At 44.5% G+C, this 23,546-nt stretch overlaps 1 protein-coding gene across 5 annotated transcripts in view; it reads left to right on the top strand.

Annotated features, from left to right (window-relative positions):
- The window catches only part of PPP1R7 (protein phosphatase 1 regulatory subunit 7), a 30,956-nt gene extending 7,768 nt beyond the window's left edge, over positions 1–23,188 (top strand). For 3 of the 5 annotated variants that reach the window (XM_019513519.1, XM_019513512.1, XM_019513545.1), the window contains 8 exons: positions 4,905–4,960; positions 6,047–6,112; positions 9,842–9,972; positions 11,276–11,438; positions 15,648–15,764; positions 16,913–17,017; positions 18,836–18,922; positions 22,803–23,188. In XM_019513519.1, the coding sequence (XP_019369064.1) occupies positions 4,905–4,960; positions 6,047–6,112; positions 9,842–9,972; positions 11,276–11,438; positions 15,648–15,764; positions 16,913–17,017; positions 18,836–18,922; positions 22,803–22,979 (902 nt within the window). In that variant the 3' untranslated portion in view covers positions 22,980–23,188. Of the gene's footprint in view, positions 1–4,904; positions 4,961–6,046; positions 6,113–9,841; positions 9,973–11,275; positions 11,439–15,647; positions 15,765–16,912; positions 17,018–18,835; positions 18,923–22,063; positions 22,265–22,802 lie in introns of those variants that run through there. The other 2 variants (XM_019513526.1, XM_019513536.1) reach the window with 2 other exon arrangements.
- The last annotated feature ends 358 nt before the right edge of the window (positions 23,189–23,546 follow it).

Here is a 23,546-nt window from a genome sequence, read left to right as displayed (position 1 = left end):
TACGTATTGTGTTTATATGATATGCCTTGATTTTGATGGCATGCCAGTTTCATGCTAATTTCTTACCGAGATCATCATTTGAACTTCTCTTGATTTACATGAGAACTGAAAACAGAAAGCCTTATGTCTGTTGCCAGGGCAAGTAGCCAATCTAGCGTTATCATGTTTGGACTCTGTGTGGCCTTCAAGTAGCACATTCCTATTATGCAATGAACCAAGGGACCAAGTTCATATTGGATAAATAGATAAATTAGGACCTATGTTTAATTTTTAATTCTAGATTTTCATTCCATAGCTACTAGTGTTCAGGAAATATTTTAACCACCTAGGACTCTGCCCTAGTAAATTATTTCTGGAATGTTTGCATTAAATCAAACCAGTCAGGGTTCAAGTTATCCAAGTAGAAGTTAAATATGTTTTTTCCATAAAAAATCTTAAGTACAGGCAGCTTAAACAGTTGAGCTTTTAGAGAACTGATTGTGTGGGAAATCTAAGACAGGACTATCCAACTTCTTATTGGCTGCCCCTCCCACCCCCCACAGTTTTTCTGGATGCAAGCTCCTGCTGCACTGTGTAGACAAGAAGTTCCACACTTTTCCCTTCCCTTCCCTCCCCCCTTGGCTGAAGCTCCCTCCACACTGCTGGCTTCCCTGCCTTCTGGAGAGAGATGGGAAGGCAGCCTGGAGACTCTGGTTGCTACTCAGCTAGAGTAATCAGGAGAACTATAACTAGGGGGAGCCCAGGGCAGCCTGTGAGCTGTTAGTTGCACTGTCCTGCTGTAAGAAATAGTCTTTGAAAGTTTTCTTAAATCACTAAGTTGCAGGCAATCTAATAAGCATGAAAAAACCTAAGAGTTAAACATGCAGTTAGGCTTTAGTTATGCGAATGTCTGTGGTGTAATAGAATTGCATAACCCAGTAGTTCTGTATTGCAAACCTCTGTCTTCTAATACATACTTTTTTTTTCTTTTTTCTGTAGTGTTCCGTAGCTTGTAGTCTGTGGGGGTGTATTAAAATTGTGAAATTTCAGTGTTGGAACAATTTTCTTTCTTTTCCGTAAGAAAAATTAAAATAATTTGTGCTAAAGCTGCTTGCATATTTTAGTACATAAGAGTAGAATTATACTTTCACTTAATGAATGACTGACAAAATGTCAGTCTTGGTTTCCATAACTATCTCAGTGGGGGAGGGAGGTTATCACATTTACTCACTTCAAGTAAAAAGGTACTGTTTTTCAACCTGCTAATGCTGTATTAGTATTAAGTCTAATGATGCCTTTTCTAGCCTAGCTGCCATCACTGGTAACAGCAGATTCTGTAATCAAAATATAGTAGCTTTGTTGATGATGGATTAGCCAGTATTGGGCATGGTGCTAATCTGAGTGAGGACAGTAAAACCTTTTTTATATTAGAGTATTAAGATTTGCATATATAAATGCAACAGCCTAATGTAATGAAGGCAGTTTAAAACTGAACACTCCAAAGTCAGGAAGTACCAAGAGTTACAGTTCCCATAACAATACAGACTCCCCCTCAGTTCATATAGAGCATACAGAATTGTTCTGAATCTTTAATCAGTAAAATCCATTGTATGTACAATGTGGATCACTTAATATTGCTATGGGAACCTTAATGTACTTGTACTCTGAAAACTGAATATGTAAAAATGATTCTAGCAGTTCTGCTGCCCAAAGATTTCTAAAATGCCAGCCCCATTGGAAGAATGCATTCTCAAAAAAAGAGCTTCTTTTTTTTTTCTTTCTCTCTTTTTTCAAATAGTTTCCTTTATCCCATTTGGGATGACTTTTAGAACTCTGCCATTATCACGAGAATTCTTCAATCACAAGGAAGTTCTTCCAGTTGATTGTGATTCCCTGAAGCTATGGGAAAACAGGCCAACTGCTGCTTCTTTGCTGTAACCAAAATGAGGATATATTCAAGGGAACTAGACAGAAAGAATAGAGAGGGTTGCTGTCAGATTCTTCATATTTCATGGAAAGCTGCTTATTTTAGCTGGTTTGCCCATATACTAGTGACTCTTGTTCTGTTTTTAGGGCTACATAGCTTTAAGTTGCATGACTTCCTATTACTGAGGGAACCCAGCATTGCAAGCAGAAAATACCTCCTGTATTTATTTGTGACTTTTAGTAATTCTGAGGATTGTCTGTAAATGTGGCATAAACAAAGCAGATGCTGGCATGGTGTCCAGCTTTATTGCTGCTTGATCACAGGCGGATGGTAGCAAGAGCTGCAAGGCACCAAGCTCTTCCATGCTGGTGCCAGTAAAATCTCAGCAAAGATGCACAGTAACAGCACTTTATCAACACACATTCATATGTAAAATGTTGGGAGGAGCAGTTCTCTGCTAGTGTTAGCCATTATCATTAAGGGGATCCATCAAGTAATTAATTGTTTAGAGGCTGGGAGCTAGGAGTCAGGCAGTGTAGTTTCTATTTCTGCCTCTGCCATATAATTTCTGTGTGACCTTAGATAACCATCTAACCCATATGTCGCTTGGCTTACCCCGCTCTCAAATGGTGAAGTTATGGTGACTTTGTGCAGTTTTAGTAATGTCTGTAAAGGGCTGTCCATCTAAGCATCTCAGGGTAACATATCTATTACCTCTTTGCCAAAAGTAACTGCACCTGAACCATCTGCACCAAGATATCTCTAAGGGAATGTGGAAGGCTGGAGAGAAGGGAACGTGAGTTTGGGAGTAATACCAGTGGTTGTTAATTGCAGTTATCTATTAATTCTATCACTCTGGTGTTGTTGGCAAATTTTGGAGATTCCCTACAAGTGACTTTCTGTGCCATGTTCCACGTAGCCGGTTCTGATGCTTTTTAACACAAGAAAGTTGATGGAGTGTTCAAGAGGTGAGATCCTGGATAACAGTTGTCAGCACTTGGACAGACTGCAGCTGTATTGTTGTCCGGCTGTAAATTCAGTCGGGCTGACTTTGTTTCAGCATGATTTGTTTGGGCCATGGCTGTTGGCAGCTTGGCTGCCTTCCTTGCTCTAGTTATCTGCTAAACGTGGACAGCCTTGGCAGTGGTAGTGCAGACTTCCTCATGCTGCTTTCCCTAAACTTGAGCAGCTGGTGGAATCACAAGGTATTTTATTCCTTAATCTCTATTGAGGCTGCCAGCAAGTCTGCTTATTAACGTTCCTTTTGGTGGAGGTTTTGTGACCCCTCTCAGAGTGACACCAAAGTTACCCATTCATTTTGCATTCTGCAGATATGAGCTTTGGTCACTACTCACTTACGTTGCATTTGTATTAAGAGGAGAGAGAGCTGCATTTCACACTCAGATTCCTCCCCCTCAGTTGTTTCTCCCCATGTTCAGTTCCTGATCTATGGACTAGAGTAAAAATAAAACAGTGAAGTTAGGTTACAGAAGTTACTGGGATACTAGCAAATCTGCCTGCCAGCTCCCAGGTAATTTAAATTCTGTCCAGAAAGAGGTATAGGGTATGGTAATAAATGGATTTATGGGTCTTGATACAAGTATAGAGGTCTGAGTTTGTCTTCCTCTGACTCCTGCTGAAGGACATTTCGGTTTAACTTAGCTGTGTATGGGGACTCATCATTTGGGTTAGGAAGTTCTAGGTGGCTGGATTTGATGCTAGCCATGTAATGCTTTTATATGTCATTGGCTATCCAAAACCACACTAGCCTAGTGTGCCAACTAGGCTTAGGGCACGCCTTTGACTGTTAATGCTCTAATGTTGCAGGCATGTGAGATGTACCTAGGAAATGCATTTGTCTGGTGTAGCTAGGTATTCATCATTTAAATGGATGATGGAACCCCTGCCAAGATGTAAATATGATCAAGTGTTACTGAGTTGGGAGGGTGCTAAAAGAGTAAGGTAGCACATAGCAGTGCTGAAGTTGATCTGAAGTCTGGGTGCTTGGCAACTGATTTAATGATCTTTGTAGTTTTCTTTCTGCAATGTATAAGTGGACCGTGCATTTGAAATGGAAATGATACATGTTGTGCATCGGTCTTTGGAAATCTAATTAGGCCTGCATGCTGAAATTGATACAGCCAACTCGCTCTCCTCACCAATATGAATTATTCAGCATCAGCTTATCCGTTAAACCCCACTCCCTCTTGTGCTGTGTTAGGAGAAGTGCATTCAAATCCTAGGCTTTCTTCCAAAGCTTTAAAAGCATTTATCAGAACAAATATACCGGAATCAGTACACATTGCATTTTCATATTGTGGATGTGTTTCTCTATATAGCCAGGCAATATGGTACATAAGCCAGTGACATAAGCATGTGTTACTTATGAAAGAAGAGAGTAAGCATTGAATTCCTTAAGGGTGGGGCATTGCATTTCTGCATACAATCTGTGTGGACTAGTTCCTGCTTCAGTGCATTGTACTGGATTATCTAAAGGAAGAGAATATCTGAGCAACTATGGATGTTCAGATGATGGAGAATATGCTTGAGTAAATCAGTGGGCTTAATGTCAGGGCAACTGCGGGGGGGAGTTCTGTTCAAACCAAAATGACATCCCAATATTTATATTGGCATAGTAACAGTAATATTATTATTTTGATATTAATCCTTATGCTGTCAAAGATCCACCACTCCTGACTATTTGCCTTTACCAGCTCCATCAAAACTAGCTTGAACTTATTTCTGTTCTTTGCCACACCATTCATCAAGGTAAGAAATTCTGTTTAGCTGGGGAGAAAGGTGTCCATTCTTGACTAGATGAATGTTAGGGTTGATGAAGTTGCCACTGCTATCTGATGAATCAGAGCTTCAAAGCTGTATATTCCTTATCTTCCTAAAGAACATTTGTTTCCCTCTTTCCAGTTGATTAAACACTGCAGTCTTGTCATCAGTTAACATATACTGTGGATTTCTACTAAACTGTCATCTTCTGTTACAGGAGAAGCAGAAACACCAGTGGATATGGAGACAATTAGTCTGGACCCAGAAGCAGAGGTATTTCCTGTTATACTCATGTGGATGCTACATGTGTGTGGATGGGGGAGGGAGGAGAGTAGGAAAAGGATGACTAATTCTGTGGCAACCTGCCTGATCTGGACAAGGGCAATGATTCTTCTGAAAGTGTTGACTGTTCCATTTTTCCCATACAGTGGTTGAGTTTAAAGATTAGATGTAAAGAGAACTTCTTAATTAGTAGCTGAATTTTTTTTGTGAAAACTTGGAATCTTGGGATAAACATGGAGTCATTTCCAGGCAGAGACAGAGCATAAACAGTTAAAAAACAACAGGATTTAAGCCTTTCTTTTAGATCTCTTTAAGGACCCTGTTTCTTTTGCAAAATATAGTGCTATCAACAAGTGTAGTTAGCTACTCGGCTAGCTTGCAATATAGACAAATTGTGCAAGACTGCTGATAGGGAGATTAACTGAACCTTGGCAGGTGTTCAATTTCATTTGTTTTTATGGCTTACTTTAAAAAACTGAATAGCTGGAGCTAGGCAGAGCAGATGGTAAATGCATTTGCTCTTCACTAGTGTGGACTAATGGTCACAAAACCATTAAATAATTTGACACAGTTGATGGCTTAAGCTTCAGAGCTACATATCAAATAATTTGACACAGTTGATGGCTTAAGCTTCAGGGTTACATAGCGAAGAGTTCTCCAGTAGGGTGGAGGCACCATTACAAAGTTGTGCAGAGCCTGGCTCTGGCCTATAGGATTAATACCATTACCTGCATAAGTTTAAAATGCACTCAGAAAAGCTTTTCCTTCACTTAAGTAAACAAAACACATGTAGGATTCTGTGACCTCTACACTGGTTAGCAACTCATATGTGTTTTGCTGCGGAAAGTCCTAAACTGCGGCTCCCCTTCATACTTAAAGGTATGAAGGCTCCCCTTCATACCTGCTAAACCAGTTTGCTAGCTGCTCAAGAGAGTAGTCTTAATGATATACATGTTTTATGATCCAGTAGTCTCCTCCTTTAAAACAAGGTGCAAGGCTGATCTTTGAAGACAGTGTATGAAGTATGCTTCCAACCCCACAACAGCCAGCAGTGAATCAGATTCTGTTTTCTTTCAGGATGTTGACCTGAACCATTTCCGAATTGGCAAGATTGAAGGATTTGATGTGCTCAAAAAAGTGAAGGTAAAACTTGTAAGGCCTAGTTAGCATCAGGAGCAAAATAATACCTCTAGGGGTTCAGAACCTTACGTAACAGTTCCTTATACTGTGTTGCATATGAATCCATCTCTGGCTGGGAACCTGTGGAGATTCTAATGTGAAGAAAGTAATATTTCCCCTCTGAGTAGTAGCAGGTGATATACTTTCACAAATCATCCCAATTGCTGAGGAGAGATCAACAACATGGAGATGACTGGATTTAGACAAGTTCAGCTTGCGTATTTACTAAGTGTGTGTGAAATTTCAGCAGCTGTTTCATTTCAGAGGTGTTTCAGGCTGTTTTGGCACCCAAAACACCAAATCCAAAACGAAATGGAAGACTCCAAAATGTTTCAGAGAATTTCGGAGTTTCAGAGCCAGGCTTGCAGGGAAATGAAAACTAAGAAGAGGGTGGGAAGCACTGCTCTGATATTGACATCTAGCTCTCTAATCGTTTCCCCCAGCTCTTCCGGGGGGGCGTAGGCCTCGGGATCTGTACGCGGGGCTTCGGCAGGCTGCTGCTGCAGGCTGGGGTCAGCAGCAGCCACTCAGCACAGGCCGTGCCAAGGGCCAGGAAGAATGCAGTGCTGCCACTGGCCCTAGCCTGCAGCAGCAGCCTGCTGAAACCAGATGCACAGATCCAGTGACCCGCGCCCCCCGAAGAAGTGGGGAATCTAACCAAAAGCTGGAGAAATGTTCAGGGGGGGGGTGTTGATCCCCACTGCCCTGCATTGTGTCGGGGAGGCTCTGCCACAAGCCCCCGCAGGCCCCAATCATCGCTGCTGCACACGTCTGTCTGGCATAGCCTGTGCTGAGAGCCAGGAAGAACCCAGTGCTGTCCTCAGCTGGCAGCAGCAACCTGCTATCATCCCGCATGCAGATCCATGGGTCTGCACCCCCTGGGAGGGCAGCAGGGCTGTTCTGGACTCTTCCTGGGGGGCATGGGCCCCTGGATCTGCATGCGGAATGACAGCATGCTGCCGCTGCCAGCAAGTGATACTAGCTTTGCTTTGAACAGTTTGAGGTGCAGTTTCACAAAAACACTTGCACCTATATCATTGAAACTTGGCAGGCTTCATACCCTCAGAAGGGGCTACCATCCCTGCAATGTTCATCTGAATCAGGAACAAAATGACAAAGTTATAGGCATTTTAGTGATTCCCCATTATAGTCTATGGCCAAAACACTGAAAGAGCATCAAAACTCAAACAGATTCGGCCGAATCGAAATGGGACAGTGATCTGAAACACTAAAACGAATCACTGTGCCCCCAAAACGCCAAATCTGAAACCAAAACGAAACAACCATTTTGCACAGCCCTATTATTTACACTTGCCTAGTACTTAGGAGTACAGATGCAGGCAGTTCCTTTCAGGGATTCGGCCAGATACCGTTGCCTGGTTCCCAGAGTGCCTCTCTTGGGTTCTGATTAGAATTGACTCTTGAGACAGGGCAGATTCTTGTGCTGCTGAAACTGTTCTCTCTCTACATAGGGGTGCACCAATAGATTTTTGGGGCCAATACCAATAGCAGATATATAAGGAAGCTGATCCGATATCTGATACAGCTGCTATCAGCTGGTAAGTCTGTTGTGGTGGAAGGGGAGGGAAGGGCTGTGGGGGTGCAGATCAACGCCTTTGCAGTGATTGAGGGGGCAGAGGCAGGAACAGGTGCTGGCCAGCCAGGGCAGGGCAGGCATGGGACAGCCAGGGCTCAGGGGAGAGGGTGGCTCCTGCTGCTCCTTGCACCCCAGGAAGGCATGTACCTCCAGATCTGCATGGCACAGGGTGGGCTGCAGCTGCAAGGTAGAGCTAGAGCCAGCGCTGCACAACTCTTCTCACTGGGCTTGGAGCAGGCTCCAGCGGCACTGGGAAGAGGCTGCAGCCACCCTAGATTTTGCCACAGCTCTGCTCCCAGCCCCATGCCACCACCAAGGGCAACCCCGGCTGAATGCCCACCTCCATCCAAGCACTGGGAAAAGCCATGGATGCACTGTGCAGTGGCGTGGGGCTCGGAGTGGAGTTGCGGCGAAATTTGGGGTGGCTGCAGCCTCTTCCCAGTGCAGCTGGAGCCTGCTCCAAGCCCAGCGAGAAGAGCTCTGCAGCGCCAGCTCCAGCTCCACAGCTGTGGCTTGTCCTGCGCCGCACAGATCCAAAGGCACATGCCTACCCATCCCCCTCCCCCGCCCTCCCAGAGTGCAAGTAGCGGCAGGAGCCATCCCCTCCCCACAAGAGCTGCGGCTGTGTCCCACGCCTGCCCTGCCCTGGCTGGACAGCACCTGCCCTTGCCCCTTCCCTCATCACAGGGGCATTGATCTGCCTTCCCACATCCCTTCCCTTCCCCCTCCCTTTATCACTTACCAGCTGAAGGCAGCTCTCTACACTGCCGGCTCTGCTTTGTGCTGTGCTGCAGCTGTGCACAGCACGGGCGTTTATCAGCCAAATTATTGGCCCCATTGGGCCAATATCCGACACAGAGAATTTTCTTTGTATTGGTACCGATCTGATATCAGACCAATGTATCGGTGCACCTCTATACATAGACTTGTGTAAAGACAGACTAATACTACTACAGATACTTTTTCCAAGTTTTAATATTTATTAAGGGAAAAAGATTGGAAGATTATGGTCATGGGCAAACTAACAAGACAAGGCGGTCTTAAGCCCCACCCTCCTTTGCTTCACAGCAAATTGTTCCATGTTCATGCCCTGTGTTTAATACTGCTGCCCAGTGGTATCTGCCATAACAGTAGCATTTTAGGGCCGTGGTGCTCAACACGTAGCCCGTGGGCCAGATCCAGTCTGTGGTGCTGTGTCTTCTGGCCCGCGGGGCTCTCCATGGACCCATTGGGAGCCGTAGGCCCTGTACACTGGATCCAGTGCCCAATCCCAGCGTGCAGAGCTAGGCGGGGGCCGTGCTGGGCCCCAACACTTAATTCGGCTGTGGGTGCCAGGTGGGGGCATTGCCAGACCCCTGCAGCCCTGTCCTTGTATGCAGGAGTGAGGGGGGAGCCTGTAAAATTCTGTGGGAAAATGTACCAAACGAATACGTGCTTTTTATGGTGCAGTAAGAGTTCTGTCTGAAGTCCATGAAGTCAGACTTGCCTATCCTTACTCTGCAAGTCAGTGACGTAGTAAAATCCTTTAAACCAGGGGTTGGTGACCTTTTCAGAGCAGTGGGCCAAATTAATAGGTCCAGGTCTTAACAGAGGATGCCACTGCTCTCCCTTGCCATTGCCATCCCTAGCTGCTAATTTGCTGCCAACAGCCCAGCTTCATGGGCCAGATAGAATTGCTTGGTGAGCCAGATCTGACCTTTGAGCTGTAGGTTGCTGACCCCTGTTTTAAATGAGCTAATAGAAACCAAGATTCCTTATCTGTGTCTAAAATTGTTCCCTCAGCTCTGAATCCTGCAATCCTAGAAGCCACGGCCTAAATTTCCATCAGCTTGTGGCGTTAGTTAATAGGCTGGCCATGGTATCTGTTCCATGTGCTCTTTTTTTTAACCTCATATTTGGAATAGACCTGCTTCCTAAAAGACCAGAAGAGACAGATACTTCCTCCTTTTTGTGGTAACATGGGTCCACCCTAAAAAGTAACATGGTAGTTGTTGGAAGAGTGGGCCCATGCCCTGGCATTCACAGATGCATATTTTTCTTGCAAGCTTGTTTTTAATGACATTGTTGTTTTGTGATAATTTCTTCCCAACTCTCAGACTCTGTGTCTGCGTCAGAATCTGATTAAACACATTGCGAATCTGGAACAGTTGCAGACTCTCCGAGAACTGGATCTCTACGACAATCAGATTCGAAAGATTGAGAACTTGGAGTCCTTAACAGAGCTTGAGTGAGTATCCATTTAAGGTGGGATAGCAAGGTTAGGTGAAGAATTAAACAAGGTTGTGAGTCCACGGGCTTCATGCAAAGCGGCTTCCTGGCAAAATGCATCCATTGAGAGACCCTTTTTTTAGAACTGCAAACTGAATGACACATGCTGTGCCTACTTTGCTTTTGGTTTTCTGTGGTGGTCCACTTGGGTGCTACAACTGTAGAACAACTGGTATTCTTTGTGGTGATTTAGTTCCTGCCAGAACATTGCTTTATGGTTCAGGAGGCTGTTGATGGCATGCAACAGTTTACGGATTGAACCAGGAGCACCATGCATAGGCTATTGGAATATTGCATAGCTGCAGTGACCTTCAACATCATGCATGCACAGCTTAACCTTCCCTTGCTCTGTAGTGACAACCAGTATTATCTACTATTTGCATTATAGAACCAGCTAAAGGCTTTTAGTCAGATGAAGGCCCCCCTGTGCAAACACAGAGATCCTGCCCTGAACTGCTGCTCATCTAATTAAGGGAGAGGAGGAGAGGAGTAGCATCCCCATTTTCCATGACTTGCCCAAGGTCATGTTGGAAGTCCGCAACAGGAAATTTAACTCATCTCTTCGGAGTTCCCATCCAGAGTCTAAACCACAAGCCCAACATTTCTCTCCAAGTCTGAGTTCTGCTCTGTTTTCCTGGCCAAAGTAGGCAGGGCCTTACAGGAAGTGATGCATTTTTGGGGTAGTGAAGATCTGCTTCATTAAACCTGAGTGTAAAACCCTCCTTTGGTAGTGACTGTGCAGTACTTTAGGGGAGGCCTTGGTCTGACTTATTCAGGGAGAATTCTCACAAGTGGGTTGGGTCAGGAAAGGCATGCCAGAATAGCACTTTTCAAGTCAGAGGCTGAAAACTGTCCTGTCGTCATAGTTGGGTTGGATTTGAGTGGTGATGTGACAGTGGAGAAAATGGTGCCAGTTGGTGTAGGTCAGTGTCTTTTACATCCCGTGGGTTTTTTTTAAAGTCTGTATTGACTGGACAGGCACCTGGCTGGGGTCATATGACCCCAGTGCTCTTTGCTGCCTGGGGTAGGGGGCCAGACTTGATGATCTATTGAAGTCCCTTCTGACCCTAACAACTGTGAAATTATGACTATTATGTGATAAAATGAATGCCATTTCTGACTGTTACCCAGTTGCCAACAAAGTGGTCTAGCTCCCCAGCAAATACATTTTGTTGAGGTTGTTGCCCAAGTTCCCTTTCTTTGGTCTCTCTTCAGCTTTTGCCCTGGATTGAGGAGACATTTGTTTGCTTTTTCCATGCCAGGATCCTGGACATCTCATTTAACATACTGCGACGCATTGAAGGACTAGACCGACTCACCCAACTAAAAAAGCTGTTCCTTGTCAACAATAAAATCAGCAAAATTGAGAACCTGAGCAGCCTACAGCAATTACAGATGTTAGAGTTGGGATCCAATCGAATCCGGGTGGGTAGCAAGCATGTTGTTTGTTTTGCTTTGCTGTCTTCATCTAGTTTGTGGTAGGATGGGAAGGATCTGGTAATATCTGGCTAGATGCAGCTGAGAGAGCTGCATCTGGAAGGGGCAGATGTGCACTCATTGTCTGGAGAAAAAGGGGGATAGTTGCAATATCTGCTTCTGCAGTAGGTGGAAGGGTTTGAGAGGGCTGAATTAATTCCAGGCCCTATGCCATTGTCCACTTGCTTGTCAGAGGTTGATCAGCCTTGTCTCCAGGTGTGGGGTCATTCTCCATCCTGAAGAAGAGGTAACTGCTGCTGTCTTCAGTCTTGGGTTGGATAAGAGACTGGAAAGTTTTGCTTCACGTAAACTGTCTTGAAGCAATTTTTGAAATAGCTTTTTATCAGTTTGAGACTCCAGTGAATGTATACAAGTAAGATAGCAGAACAGAGCAGTGTAGTTCACTTATCTGCTTTTTATATCTTTTACTGTGAACCTAATTTTTAGGACGCTGTATCCAGCTGATATAATGCCTAACTGACATAGACATCCACAATGCTTCTTTAAAATCTGATCTTCAGTGAGCCTATTTGAGCAGCACACATTGAGAAAAGATTATGGGTATGTTGTTTGATTCCATCTCTGTAAGGAGTTCATGGTGATCCAGGGTAGTCCTCATGACTTGTGGAAAGCTCTAAAATAACAATGATGGGTAGACAGAACTCAGCTGTAGTTATCTCTTAGCCTCTTCACACTCCTAAGGAAGGGATTTGGTCATCTTGGTGTGTGCTTAATTAAAATTTTAGGATTAGGTAGTTGAACCTGGGTTGAGGCCAACACATAGACAGTGCTGGTGTTTGGGTGGGTCAGAGAGGAAATCTGAAGTGTCTTCCTCTTTCTGAGGTTCAAGTTGATGGGGCTATTGGATGTCTGCAGATGCAAGGAATGCACCTGCATAGCATAAGGCTGGTGTTTTCTCTTGGCCTCACAACCATGGTGTTTGGCCTTAAAGGTTCAGGTTCAGCTCATTGGTTTTATTTGTAGTTTTATGTTATAATTGCGTGCTCTTAATCCATGTTAAGTGTAATTGTGTTCTGGAGTCTTTAGCACTGTGTGTGCTCCTATGTATGTAGTGCCCATTTGCTGAATAACTGTTAGTTCTGCTCTTTAATGACTCCACAAATCTCCATGTGTTCAGAAAGGCAAAAAATATGCTCCCCCAGCTGACACTTTCCTTCTAATGTGAGCAAGAAAAGCCTCTAAACCAGTCAGGCAGATTCACCTGTTTTTCTTTATGGAGGCAGGCACTGTGCTCAGGTATCCATGTTTCTGTTCTGTAATCTCATTCAGTTTCTATCTGTTCTCATTTCTAGTTTATCCTGCAGCCTGTGATTTGGTAAACTACAGTGAGAATCAGTGTCATGAAAGAGACCATCTGTTTTATAACCTGAAACAGATGTAAAAACATTCACATCCTGCTATTAATTTTTCTGCTTTCAACCAGGTTTGGGATTTTTTTGTTTAACACATATGGTTTTCCTGACCTTAGAGCTTACTGTTAATTGAAATCTGGACAATTTCAAGAAAGCCAAGTACTCTTTCCTGTTCCTAGTGATGCATCCTCACCTGCTGCTCTGTGAAAGATCCACCTGTTAACAAGGAAACTGGAATTGATGAAAGTTCTGTCTCATGCACAAGGCAAACAATATGAAATAGCAAGACTTTTTTTTCTGTCATGTAGCAATTATAGGAGCCTTCCTAAGTACCTGTATCAATAATACATAGAGAAACTTCAGACCAAAGAGGGATATGCAAGTTGACAGTATCCCTCTAACCCAGCTTCTTCTGCAAATCACCTGCTGTGCTAAAGGGTGCAAATGAAAACAGAGTTACTGATAAACTTTTGCATCATAAGCTCTGTAGTAGCACACTTTTCTTCAGGTAACTGGGTACAATACACATCTCCCCACCTTGTAGCCTGTCTTTGACTGAACACAGGAGTACTGTGCTTCCTTTTAAAGTGGATGTATTTGTCTTCAGTACTGAAGCAGAGCCCAGGATCTTCCCTTTGGGGAATAATTCCATAGCTTGGGAGCTTCAGCCAGCATCATGATTGAAGATCTTTGCCTTTGCTTAGACAGGGAAAGATTATGTCCACAGGACATCTAGAAAGAAAGATCCATTCTTGTTATAGAGGCAAAAATCCAGCAAGCTGAATATACAAGTATGTAGGAATCTAATCTAGCTTTGGTAGGTGGATAAATGGAGGTATATCCCATATTCATGTCTCTTTGTCTTCTACTACCTAGGAATTTTTAAGTGACTGAGGGCAAGTATAAGGAAATGATTGGAGGCAACTAAAACCTTTTAGTAGCTTTTTGTTTGCAGTCTAACTTGAGGTATGTGCTTTACACCAAGACAGATCCCTTAATGTAAATGTAAGGGTTGAAGGCATATGGTCCTCTGAAATTTCTCTTTTTAACAGGGCCTTCTTCTATATTTTGCTTGGAAATGGGGATTTTCTGACATGTTTTAGCTCTAATGTATGATGTTGTGTTAGCATGAGCCCTGGAACTAGCAAAGAGACTAATACAGTCTTAACCCCTGGCCTAGAGTTCATAACTTTTTGGATGCACAAGTAAAATTGTGTTCAGTCTGTCCGTATTATGGTAAAAATGGACAGGACATTTTTTGCCATGGCTGGTAAATCTTCACGTTGAATCTTATAAGTTAGAAGTAAAAGGATTATAAAGCATATGCCTGTATTAACTTAATTTCTCAGCTCAGGTCATATCTACATCTGTTTCATAATATTCTTGTTAGAATATAGCAACTCATTGATTCTCTCTCATTGCTTTAAGCAGCTGGATTTTATTTGTTTGGTTGTTGGTTCTCACTTTTCCCTAAGTCCTAAGCATGGTCTTCCCCATTGCTACAGCAGGAGCTGCCAGTGATGGACAAGGCTTGCACCTCTCACTGCTGCCTGCACCTGGTGAACTGTACTGAAGCGGGCTATTTAAAACATCCCTGAATCTAGCAGTAGCTTTTCTGTAGAATCTGTTGATCAAAAAAGTCAATCCCTGCCTCCCTACTGTATAAAGGATTCCCTACACTCCTGTCTTTCATGATCTTCTCTCTGGTATTCTTGCTGTTTTTGCTTTGCCCAAGGGGGCTCGACACACATCTTTGGAAACAAAGTGTGCGCTTCATTTTGTCACCCACAGGGAGATCTTCACTCCCTGCCATCTAGGGCTGAGGACAAGTTCTGCACTTAAATCACAGTGCATGGGTGGTACTTGTAGTAGTAAGGCTTAGCATGTACACAACACCTCTGTCATACAGGAGTATTTAAGGTAGAAGAGCATTATTGCTACTCATAGTAGGGGAACTGGGGCACAGAGAGAGTCCTGCCCACACAGTCACTGGCAGGATTAGGATTTGGGAGTTCCTCTCTCTTCCCCTACTAGATTCTCTCTCCTAGACCATGCTGCTATTTATACTGCTCTTGGCCCAGGAAACAGGCTCCCCCTTGGATGTTTCTGCCACACACAGAACATACAAGCTTGTGACTCTCCAGAGCAGAGCAATGGCTGATAGCTGTAGCAACCCTCGCTATAACATGTTCTTTACTATGCCAAACACCATAGTTTCCAACATCCTTTCTTTTAAAACTGATTTCCATTCTTGTTGCAGGCAAATGGAGCCAGTCCAATATGTTTGTCTCCTGAAGTCATTTATTGCATTAACAAAGTGCATTTTCTAAATGCGTTCTGCTTTCTGTTTGCTCTTCGTGAGCTGGGATAATGGCTTCTCCATTCTGACGAATTGCCCATCAGACTGTTATGTTTCTTTGGGAGTTATAAAGAGTAATGTGAACTTCAACAGAAAAAATGCATCTCTCTATAGACCGTCTGCCCTTTCCCCAGGTGAGGGTGCCAACTCTGCTAATGTTTCTGATATCTCGGGTTGCTTGTCTGCGCACTCCAAGGTGGAATACATCTCAGTCCCTGGGTATGAGTTTTCCAATTTCAATAATTATCATTTTACAACTCCACAGATCCAGAAGAATGGAACGTGTGTGGAATAGGAAACTTGTTTGCTGGCTCTGTATCTTCCATCCTCAATTTTCTCTTTTAAAGCAGATCTGTGGTGGTGTTTAGGCTGGGGTTTGTATTGGTACCTAGATTAGTAACATTGCCTCCTCTGGTTGTTTTACAGGCAATTGAGAATATTGACACACTGACTAACCTGGACAGTTTGTTCCTTGGGAAGAACAAAATCACCAAGCTCCAGAACTTGGATGCACTGACAAACTTGACAGTGCTCAGTATACAGGTATTGGTCCTACTTGGGTCTTTGCATTCCACCTGCACAAAGGAAGACATAAATTGCTGCATGAGTTAAAACAGCACCTGCTTCAACAAGTCTGCACTTCTCTTGAGATTCTTTTTTTTTATCCTAAGAACTCTGACATCCTCTGTGCTCAGTACCTTGTTTTACGTCCCTTGAAACTGGCCCTCCAGTCCATGCATCTAATAAGTGTCAGGCTTTGGGGATGAGTGAAATACTTCTGCATTCCCTGCTGAAATTCTATTTACAATTTTTTTTTTTTAGTAATATTAGTAAATTATAACAGGCCAGGCTTTACAACAGCAGTAGGCAGAGGATAGTTTCTGTAGCATTAATTGTCTACTGGACTGTGCTAAATGAGGAATTTACCCTTTCTGAACCGGTACTAAGTTTTGTATTTCCAAATGTAGTGCTAATAAAATATTGGTTTGTGTACCTTATGGTCTTTTCCCCACTCCAGACATGGTATAATAACCATGTATGTTCTAGTTAGAGGGGCAACAGTCGGTCTGTAGATACAGATTGTTTGACTGTGTATTATAACTTAATGGTATGTATGATGGATATGTAACAGAATGTATTGGGTGCATGTTTATAATCAGTGCAGCCTCCCTTCCATTGGTTTCATAAAATGGAAATCTAAAATGAGTGGTAATCCAGTCCTTGCTTACTGCCCTAAAGAGTCCAAATGGAAGGTCTTCATGTGGCTGCAACCATTATAGGGAAGAGGAGAGTCGGGGATGCTGGCTTATCCAGAATTTACAAATGTCAGTTCAGAACCAAGCCCTTCCTCTCCACGTGGCTTTTTCTTTCCATCTGCATTATCCAAATCACAGGTGGCCAACCTATTGCACCCTTGCTCCAAGTGGCACTGGCAACCTGTGTGGGTGGCTTGTAGCAGATTGGGGAGGGGGCAGGGAACAGAAAGCAGAGCAGTGGAGCAGGCAGGGGAAGGAGATCAGAATATCTCTTGGAGAGGGCACAGGGCTTAATTTGTGGCACGTCTAGCAAAAAGGGTTGGCCCTTGCTGAGTTATAGACTTCATAAACATGAGAATTTCAACAAACGTAAGAACTTATGCTGGTTTCATTGGGTCTTCGCTGGGTGACTCTTGCTTCTCTTAACATTTTCAGAGCAATCGCCTAACCAAGATTGAGGGTCTGCAGAACCTGGTGAACTTGCGTGAGCTGTATCTTAGCCACAATGGCGTAGAAGTCATTGAGGGACTGGAGAACAACGTGAGATTCTTGTTGTCTTTCATTAAGCTTCTTTCTTTAGGAGACCCATAGAAAGTTGAGCCTCTTGAAAAATCTTGGTTCCTTACCAACCATAATTTAAAAATAGTCTGGAAGGCTGAAACCTCTTTACTTCTGCTGGCACGCATTTGCATGCTAGTTGGAGTCAAGGGTGGACTGTTGGAAAGGGCCAGTTAAATGAATTACCTTGAAACACCATGTAACAGCATGACTACTACCTACCTGGGTGGAAGGGAAAGCTAGCTAAATTCTAGGTAAAAAGCAGAATTATCAGCAATAGGTAGCCCATGAGTCTCTTTCAATAGAGGCATCAAGATGACTGCTGTTGTCTTGGGTCCATGGGGACAGACCTTTCTTTGTGACTCTCTTAATCACTTTAATTTCTGTATTTCTGGCTTGGATTGCTGTAGTGCACAAGTCCATAATGTGTGTTTTTTGCCCATTTACCATCAGGTGGCACTGTGGGGCCCTCCTGTGGAACAGGGGAATTGGGGATTTAGTTGATTCCCTGAATATGCAAGACCAGAAATAAATCTGAAACTTGTGGACTTCTTAGCGCAAAAAATTCCAGTTTTAAAGCTGGCCACATGAGAGGCTGCTTCAGTCACAATTTCAATAGATTCCCAAACTTTCCATTTGAAATATGTGATTCCTTATCTGAAGATAGGGGTGTCAAACATATGGCCCACAGGTTGGATCTAGCTTGCAGAGTTGGGTCATCCAGCCTGTGGCCTTGATGGAAAAATGTCCTGCAGCAGCAGGCAAGCATCTGGGTGACACTCACGGTGTTGGAGTCCCAGCAGAACCACGGGAAGAAGCCCAGCATTTTGGGTGCTTGGCTATCACTGTGGGAACATGGTGCGGTGCTGGGCTGCTTCCTGCAATGCTGCTGGGGCTCTTGCCCAGGGGCTTGGCTACCCCTATGAGAAGAGGCCATGTTGCTTCTGGGACTCCAACGCTACAGCTTATGGACTTGGCTGCCAAGCATGTGGGCAAGAGCAGTGGGGCTGGAGTTCTGTCAGTCCAGCCACTCTGTGGGAAGAAGCCCAGCACTGCCACCTGTTTCCATGGCTGCAATCAAGTGCCTGTGCTGCTGAGCTTCTTCCTGGGGTCCTGGACTGGCCACAGCAGGCATTAGCTTGATTCAGCATGGAGGGGCAAGGGTCTGTACACCCAATCTGCCCTGCAGAGCCAGCTTCGTGCCATCCATCCTTCTTGTGGTCTGGTCGCACATCACTGTTCTGGTCTATGGGGCCAGGCAAGTTTGATACCCCTGTCTTAAGGTATTACAGGAAATGCTTGATCTTCAGGAGGAATTGGTTCATCAGGAACTATTGGCCAACTAGCAATTGCCTTCATTTGTTTGACTTGGCTTCTAGGCACTTGGGAAGCTCTCATGTTAAGACTTATCTTCTCTGTTTAAAAAAAGTATCTTCTCGTATTGCATGTATAATGTCTCTGTTATCCAGATGGCTCAGAGCCCTAAACAGGGATTGGCAGCCTATGGCCCGCAAAGGGATTTTTATCTAGGCACAGTGGGTGGAATTGGGGCTACATGGTGGCAAGTCACAGGTGGTGGTTCACCTTTGATCAGGCTCCATTAATTCAGCCCATCGCTGCTCAAGTGCTGCTAACCCCTGGTCAAGGGCAATCTTGGCCCAATTAGCTGTTGTACAGTATAGGCATTCAAACAGCAGGCAGTGATATATTACTGGCTTCTAATATTTAGTCCTGGGACTCAAACAGGATAGAGGAGGAGGAGAAGAAAATCAATCTAAAGTTTTTATTTGCTTGCTTTAGAATAAACTTACAATGCTGGACATTGCATCCAACAGAATCAAAAAGATCGAAAATATCAGCCATCTAACAGAGCTCCAGGAATTCTGGGTAAGTGCAGGCCTTGTTGAAATTAATATCCATGCACAGATACTCATGTTGAAAGAGATTCATTTTCTTGACAGGGAGTTTCAGGGAGGGTTTAAAAGGCTGGGTTGTACATATCTTAGATTTTAGGTTCACCCCTCCACAGATCTCAGTGGACTGTTCAAGTCCTCTCTTTACTCTGGTGACAAGGTTTTAAGGCCATCTTCCCCTGACTGCCCAGCTGAAGGGAAGTAATTACATTACCGTACATTAAATTAATTTTACAGTGTTTAGTAGTAGCACACCCATAATTCAGGCCCTTCTCTCTAAGGTAGAGATCCAGCTGATGCAATCCTGACTGTGATGGTTATGAAATGCAGAGTCTAGCCTTGCCCTAGGGTGTTGCACAATTCTACTTTTCTGTACGTTAATGTGGCTGTGTAACAGGAAAAGTTGGTACAAGGGACTTTAGGGCAGTGGTGAGCCAAAATCTGTTAAAAGTGCCAAGTCAGTCTGCTCTGTTCCTTGAAAACATTAGCTCTCCTTTGAGGTATTTCCATTCCTGCAGGCTAATTTAATAGGGAGCTGACTGTACTTTGTGGTATCCTGGACTATTAAGCCCTTCCTTTCCTCTTTTTAGTCTAGTAGGAAGTGCAAAAAGGTTGAGCAGAGGAGCACACACAAGCCCCTGGATTCTTAGTATTACAGCATCCATGTTGGAAGCTGTCACAGTCTACACATTTGCCTAATAGCAGCAGGTCTTCCTAGGAAATCTCCAGCTCCCTAATGGAGGTGCCCAAGACATCAGAGTTTTGATTAGTGCTTACTCTAATTTAATCTTCCTTTGGAGCTTTTCACCATTGAAGCCTTTGGACTGGGGGTTGGTTTGCAGGACTGGAAAAATAGTTGGAAATGACATTAAGTAGGAGTCCAGTATCTTGGCTGCTTGTGCTGTTCTCTTCCGGTCCTTGAATATGAGCTGGCTTACAGCATCAGTCAGGCTTACGCTACCATCTGGGCTCATTCATACTAACGTGAGCTGCCTTTTATATATCAAGGAGCTTGGGTGCCCTGCCTAGTGTGACATCTTTAGTCCTGAAAGCAAAGCAGTGCAGGTTGGCTTGGTGTGCAGTGTGGGCTGTCATTCCTCACAAGTTTCTGAAATCTTCCCATTGAACTGAAAGGGGAAAGTGGGAACATTCACGAGGCATTTTGCTCCCATAAGAAAGAGCTGCTGCTCAAAGGAGGGAAGGAACCTAATTCTGTACAATTCTGACATTGCAAAGAGTCCATTGCTGGAGTAGGGCACAGTGTCTTGGTAAACCTCTGTTCAAACCTCAGTTCCCTTCTCCAGCACATCCTCCAAAGTACCCTCCCACTTTCTTGAATTCCGTTTCAAGAAAACCTGTATCCTTTGTGATGAAGAAAACAGGCCAGAATTCCCTTCAAAGCACATCAGTCTTGTTCCTACCTCAGTTACAGTTTTCCTGAATGTGGAGAGAAGCCTAATTTAATGAATTCCTGTACCTAAGAGACAGGATCCCAGAACTTGCCAGTGCTGTAAACTGCAGGCATATCGTACATCAATTTGTTAGGTACAGAAAAGTGGCAGACAGAAGCAGATCCAGGACTTTACAAAAGAGGGTGTGGCAGTAAGGACTGGCATTGTAAGGGTGGCTGCATCCCCACCCCCAGCCTCTGTCCCCCCAACCCCAACCTTCGTCACTGGGGTAGGCAGACCATATCATGGGAGCTGCAGGTGGAGACTCTTTTAAAGTCCTCAAAACAGGTAAGAATTCTTTCTTCTTGCTCAGAGGCCTGTCTCCCCTTCCTCCTGATGCCACTGTCCTGGGGTGGAGGGGAGCTCTAGAGCTGCTGCAGCTAGGTTGCATGGGGTCTGGTCTCAGCAGCAGCAACAGTGGGCGGGTAGCTTCCACCTCCCTGTGCCTGCCTGCAGCTGGTGGGAAACACCCAAGGAGACCAGACGGGAAGAAGGAACCTGCCTGCCCATTGCTACTACTGTTGTCCCAGGCTGAGCCCAGCCCCTGTGCAGCCCAGCAGGAGCAGGACAGGAGCTCCCCTCACCCCTGGAGCAGTGAGGGCAACAGCAGCAGACAAGGGAGGAGATGAATGTGCCTCTGAGCAAGAAGGGGAAGGGAGGTAGGAAGGAATTCTCATCTTCGGGGACTAAAAAAGTCCCCAGACGCTGCTCCTGCCCTGTGGTCAGAAAGGGGTGTATGGCCATGCTGTTGCAGCCCCCTGGATCTGCCCGCTCTTTCTGAGATCATTCATACAGTACTAACAATTTGGCAAGGTGGAGAAGAACTGCTCCTATATTAGATGGAGCCAAGAAAAGAACTATGGTCACCAGAGTCCCAGTTCCATGCTGTATCACAAAACCAATCTTTACTGAAACACGACCCCTCATGTTAGTGCAGTCTTCTTTCCCTGGGCTTCCTGAAAGAAGGCATCTCAAGGAAGCAGACTGTGAGGTTGGAGAAGAAACTGCGGTGTGGGGGTTTGCAGGGAATTCAGTGCAATTGACTTGCTTTCCTGAGATGAAGGGGAGCAGTGCCTTGCAGAAGGCCAGGTCCCATATCTTGAGATTGAGAATGTTGCTGCTGTATTAATTTCATCTGAAGCTTCAAGCTCGGAAGTGAAGCCCTCATGTCCACACTAGGAGCAGTGGGGCCATATGGCATGCTCCTCATTTCTAGCTCCTGCCCCACCCCTTCCCCCCTGGAATTCTGTTTGGATTCTGACCGTGGGTGCAGTGCTGGTGCTGTTTGGCATGCTTACACCCTCACCCCTTTGCCAGCTCAGGGGCCAGAACATTGTTTTACTGCAAACAGTTTGGAGTAATGTGCCAGGGCTTCCTGTGCTGTAGAAACCATCATGCTTTCTCACTGGAGTCTTTTTTGGTGAGCATTTGAGAGAGCTGTCACAGATCAATAAAGTTCTGTTGCAGTGCAGAGGTGTGGGCCTCAAGGCACTTGCTTCTGGCTCCAGTCTTATCTGAGCAGATAATAGATAAGTGGTTCTCAAACTTTTTGGACTCGAGGCACCACTCATTTGACTCAAGGTGACCCTCCATAACTTTTTAATTGAAAGGCACCCAATTTTAAAAAAATAATTGTATATATTGTGGTGCATACCTCCTTGCAGAAGGCCTGTGCAAGTGGGATGGAGAATCATCTGTGCAGGGGCAAGCCTGAGCTTGTGCTTATCTCTTCACACCTTGCAGCACCCTTCAAAAGATCTGGTGGCATCCCCAGTTGCCCTGACACCCTTTGTTGAGAATGACTAGCATAAGCCTGTACACTGTCTCTGCCTCACCTTGTCAGGCAGAATGAGAATAATAATTTAATAGAGAAAGCCTGAAGCCCAGAGCTTTGGATCCTTTTTTTGATAATGGCTTTTGGGGAAAAATTAGAGAAATAAAACCTAGGGATTAGATGTAGGAGGGTGGAGAAAAATCTTGAAGGAAGGGATTCAAGCCTGCAGAAGATCTGAATGCTACATGGAGTGAGATGGGCAGTCTGTGAACAAGGGCATTCTGCAAAGGCATTTCCATGGATCTTCCCCAGCTTCCCTATTAGACAAGGTTTGTTTCACCTCTAGAGTACAGTCAGTAGCTAGTATTCCAAAGAGGGTTGTGATGGATGTTGAAGAATAGCTATGTTGTAGAAGAGTCAGCAACAAGGTTTCTGAAAATCATATAGTGTCAGGCCTTTTCAGCTGGGTTTCACCAGTCTGCTGTCACAGCCTATCTTATCTGTCTACCAGTTTCAGATAGTGGGTGGTGTCTTGTAGGCAACCTCTTGCTGTGCTCTCACTAATGAGACTTTGCCGGGAGTGTTCGTGTGTGTGTGTGTGTGTATGTACGTTTGTGTGTGCCCCACAGATGAATGATAATCTCATCGAGAGCTGGAGCGACCTGGACGAGCTGAAGGGAGCCAAGAATTTGGAAACTGTGTATCTGGAGAGAAACCCCCTGCAGAAGGACCCTCAGTACCGGCGCAAAATCATGTTGGCCCTCCCTTCCGTCCGGCAGATTGATGCCACGTTTGTCCGGTTCTGAACCTTCCACTATCCTCCTTGCCTGCCTTCCTTGGAGAAATGTCCTAGCTGGGTTTTTTATCCACTTGCCACTCCCCAAGACTTCAGTACACTGACACTTACAGAGCAAATGGCCAATAAAAGCACTGAATACCAGGTCTTGTGTATAATGCACTCTCTTGTTGTTTTGGAAATATTATTACTATTATTAAATCTTAACACGTGATGTTTCCTGGTTGTGCTGGTGTCTGTTATTTCTATTGGACATCCTGTCAGCCAGCTTCTGCTTTCAGGCCAGAGCCTGGAGAGTTCCTTCAGTCTAAGGTAGCAGCTGACTTGTATGTCAGAATCAGGTCCTCTCATTAATACCAGAAATGGACATCTTTGCATGAGTAATGCGTGTTTGTAATGCCAGTTTTAATAGTTCAGTTTCAGTCAGCTGTGCCAATATATTTAATGCAGGAAGATTGAATAGGGCGTTCGTTTGGTGGGGTAGAGAGTCTGCAAAAGACAATGAATTAGGTTAACAGACCAGACCTGATGCAGTGTTAAATGCTCTGACCCTTGTCCACATCCAAACTCTTTTTAA

This window comes from Gavialis gangeticus, unplaced genomic scaffold (genome assembly GCF_001723915.1).
Source record: "Gavialis gangeticus isolate Ggan-Ray unplaced genomic scaffold, GavGan_comp1, whole genome shotgun sequence".
Lineage (NCBI taxonomy): Eukaryota > Metazoa > Chordata > Crocodylia > Gavialidae > Gavialis > Gavialis gangeticus.
The sequence above is the reverse complement of the archived record's forward strand: the minus strand, read 5'-3'. Positions and strand labels throughout refer to the sequence as shown.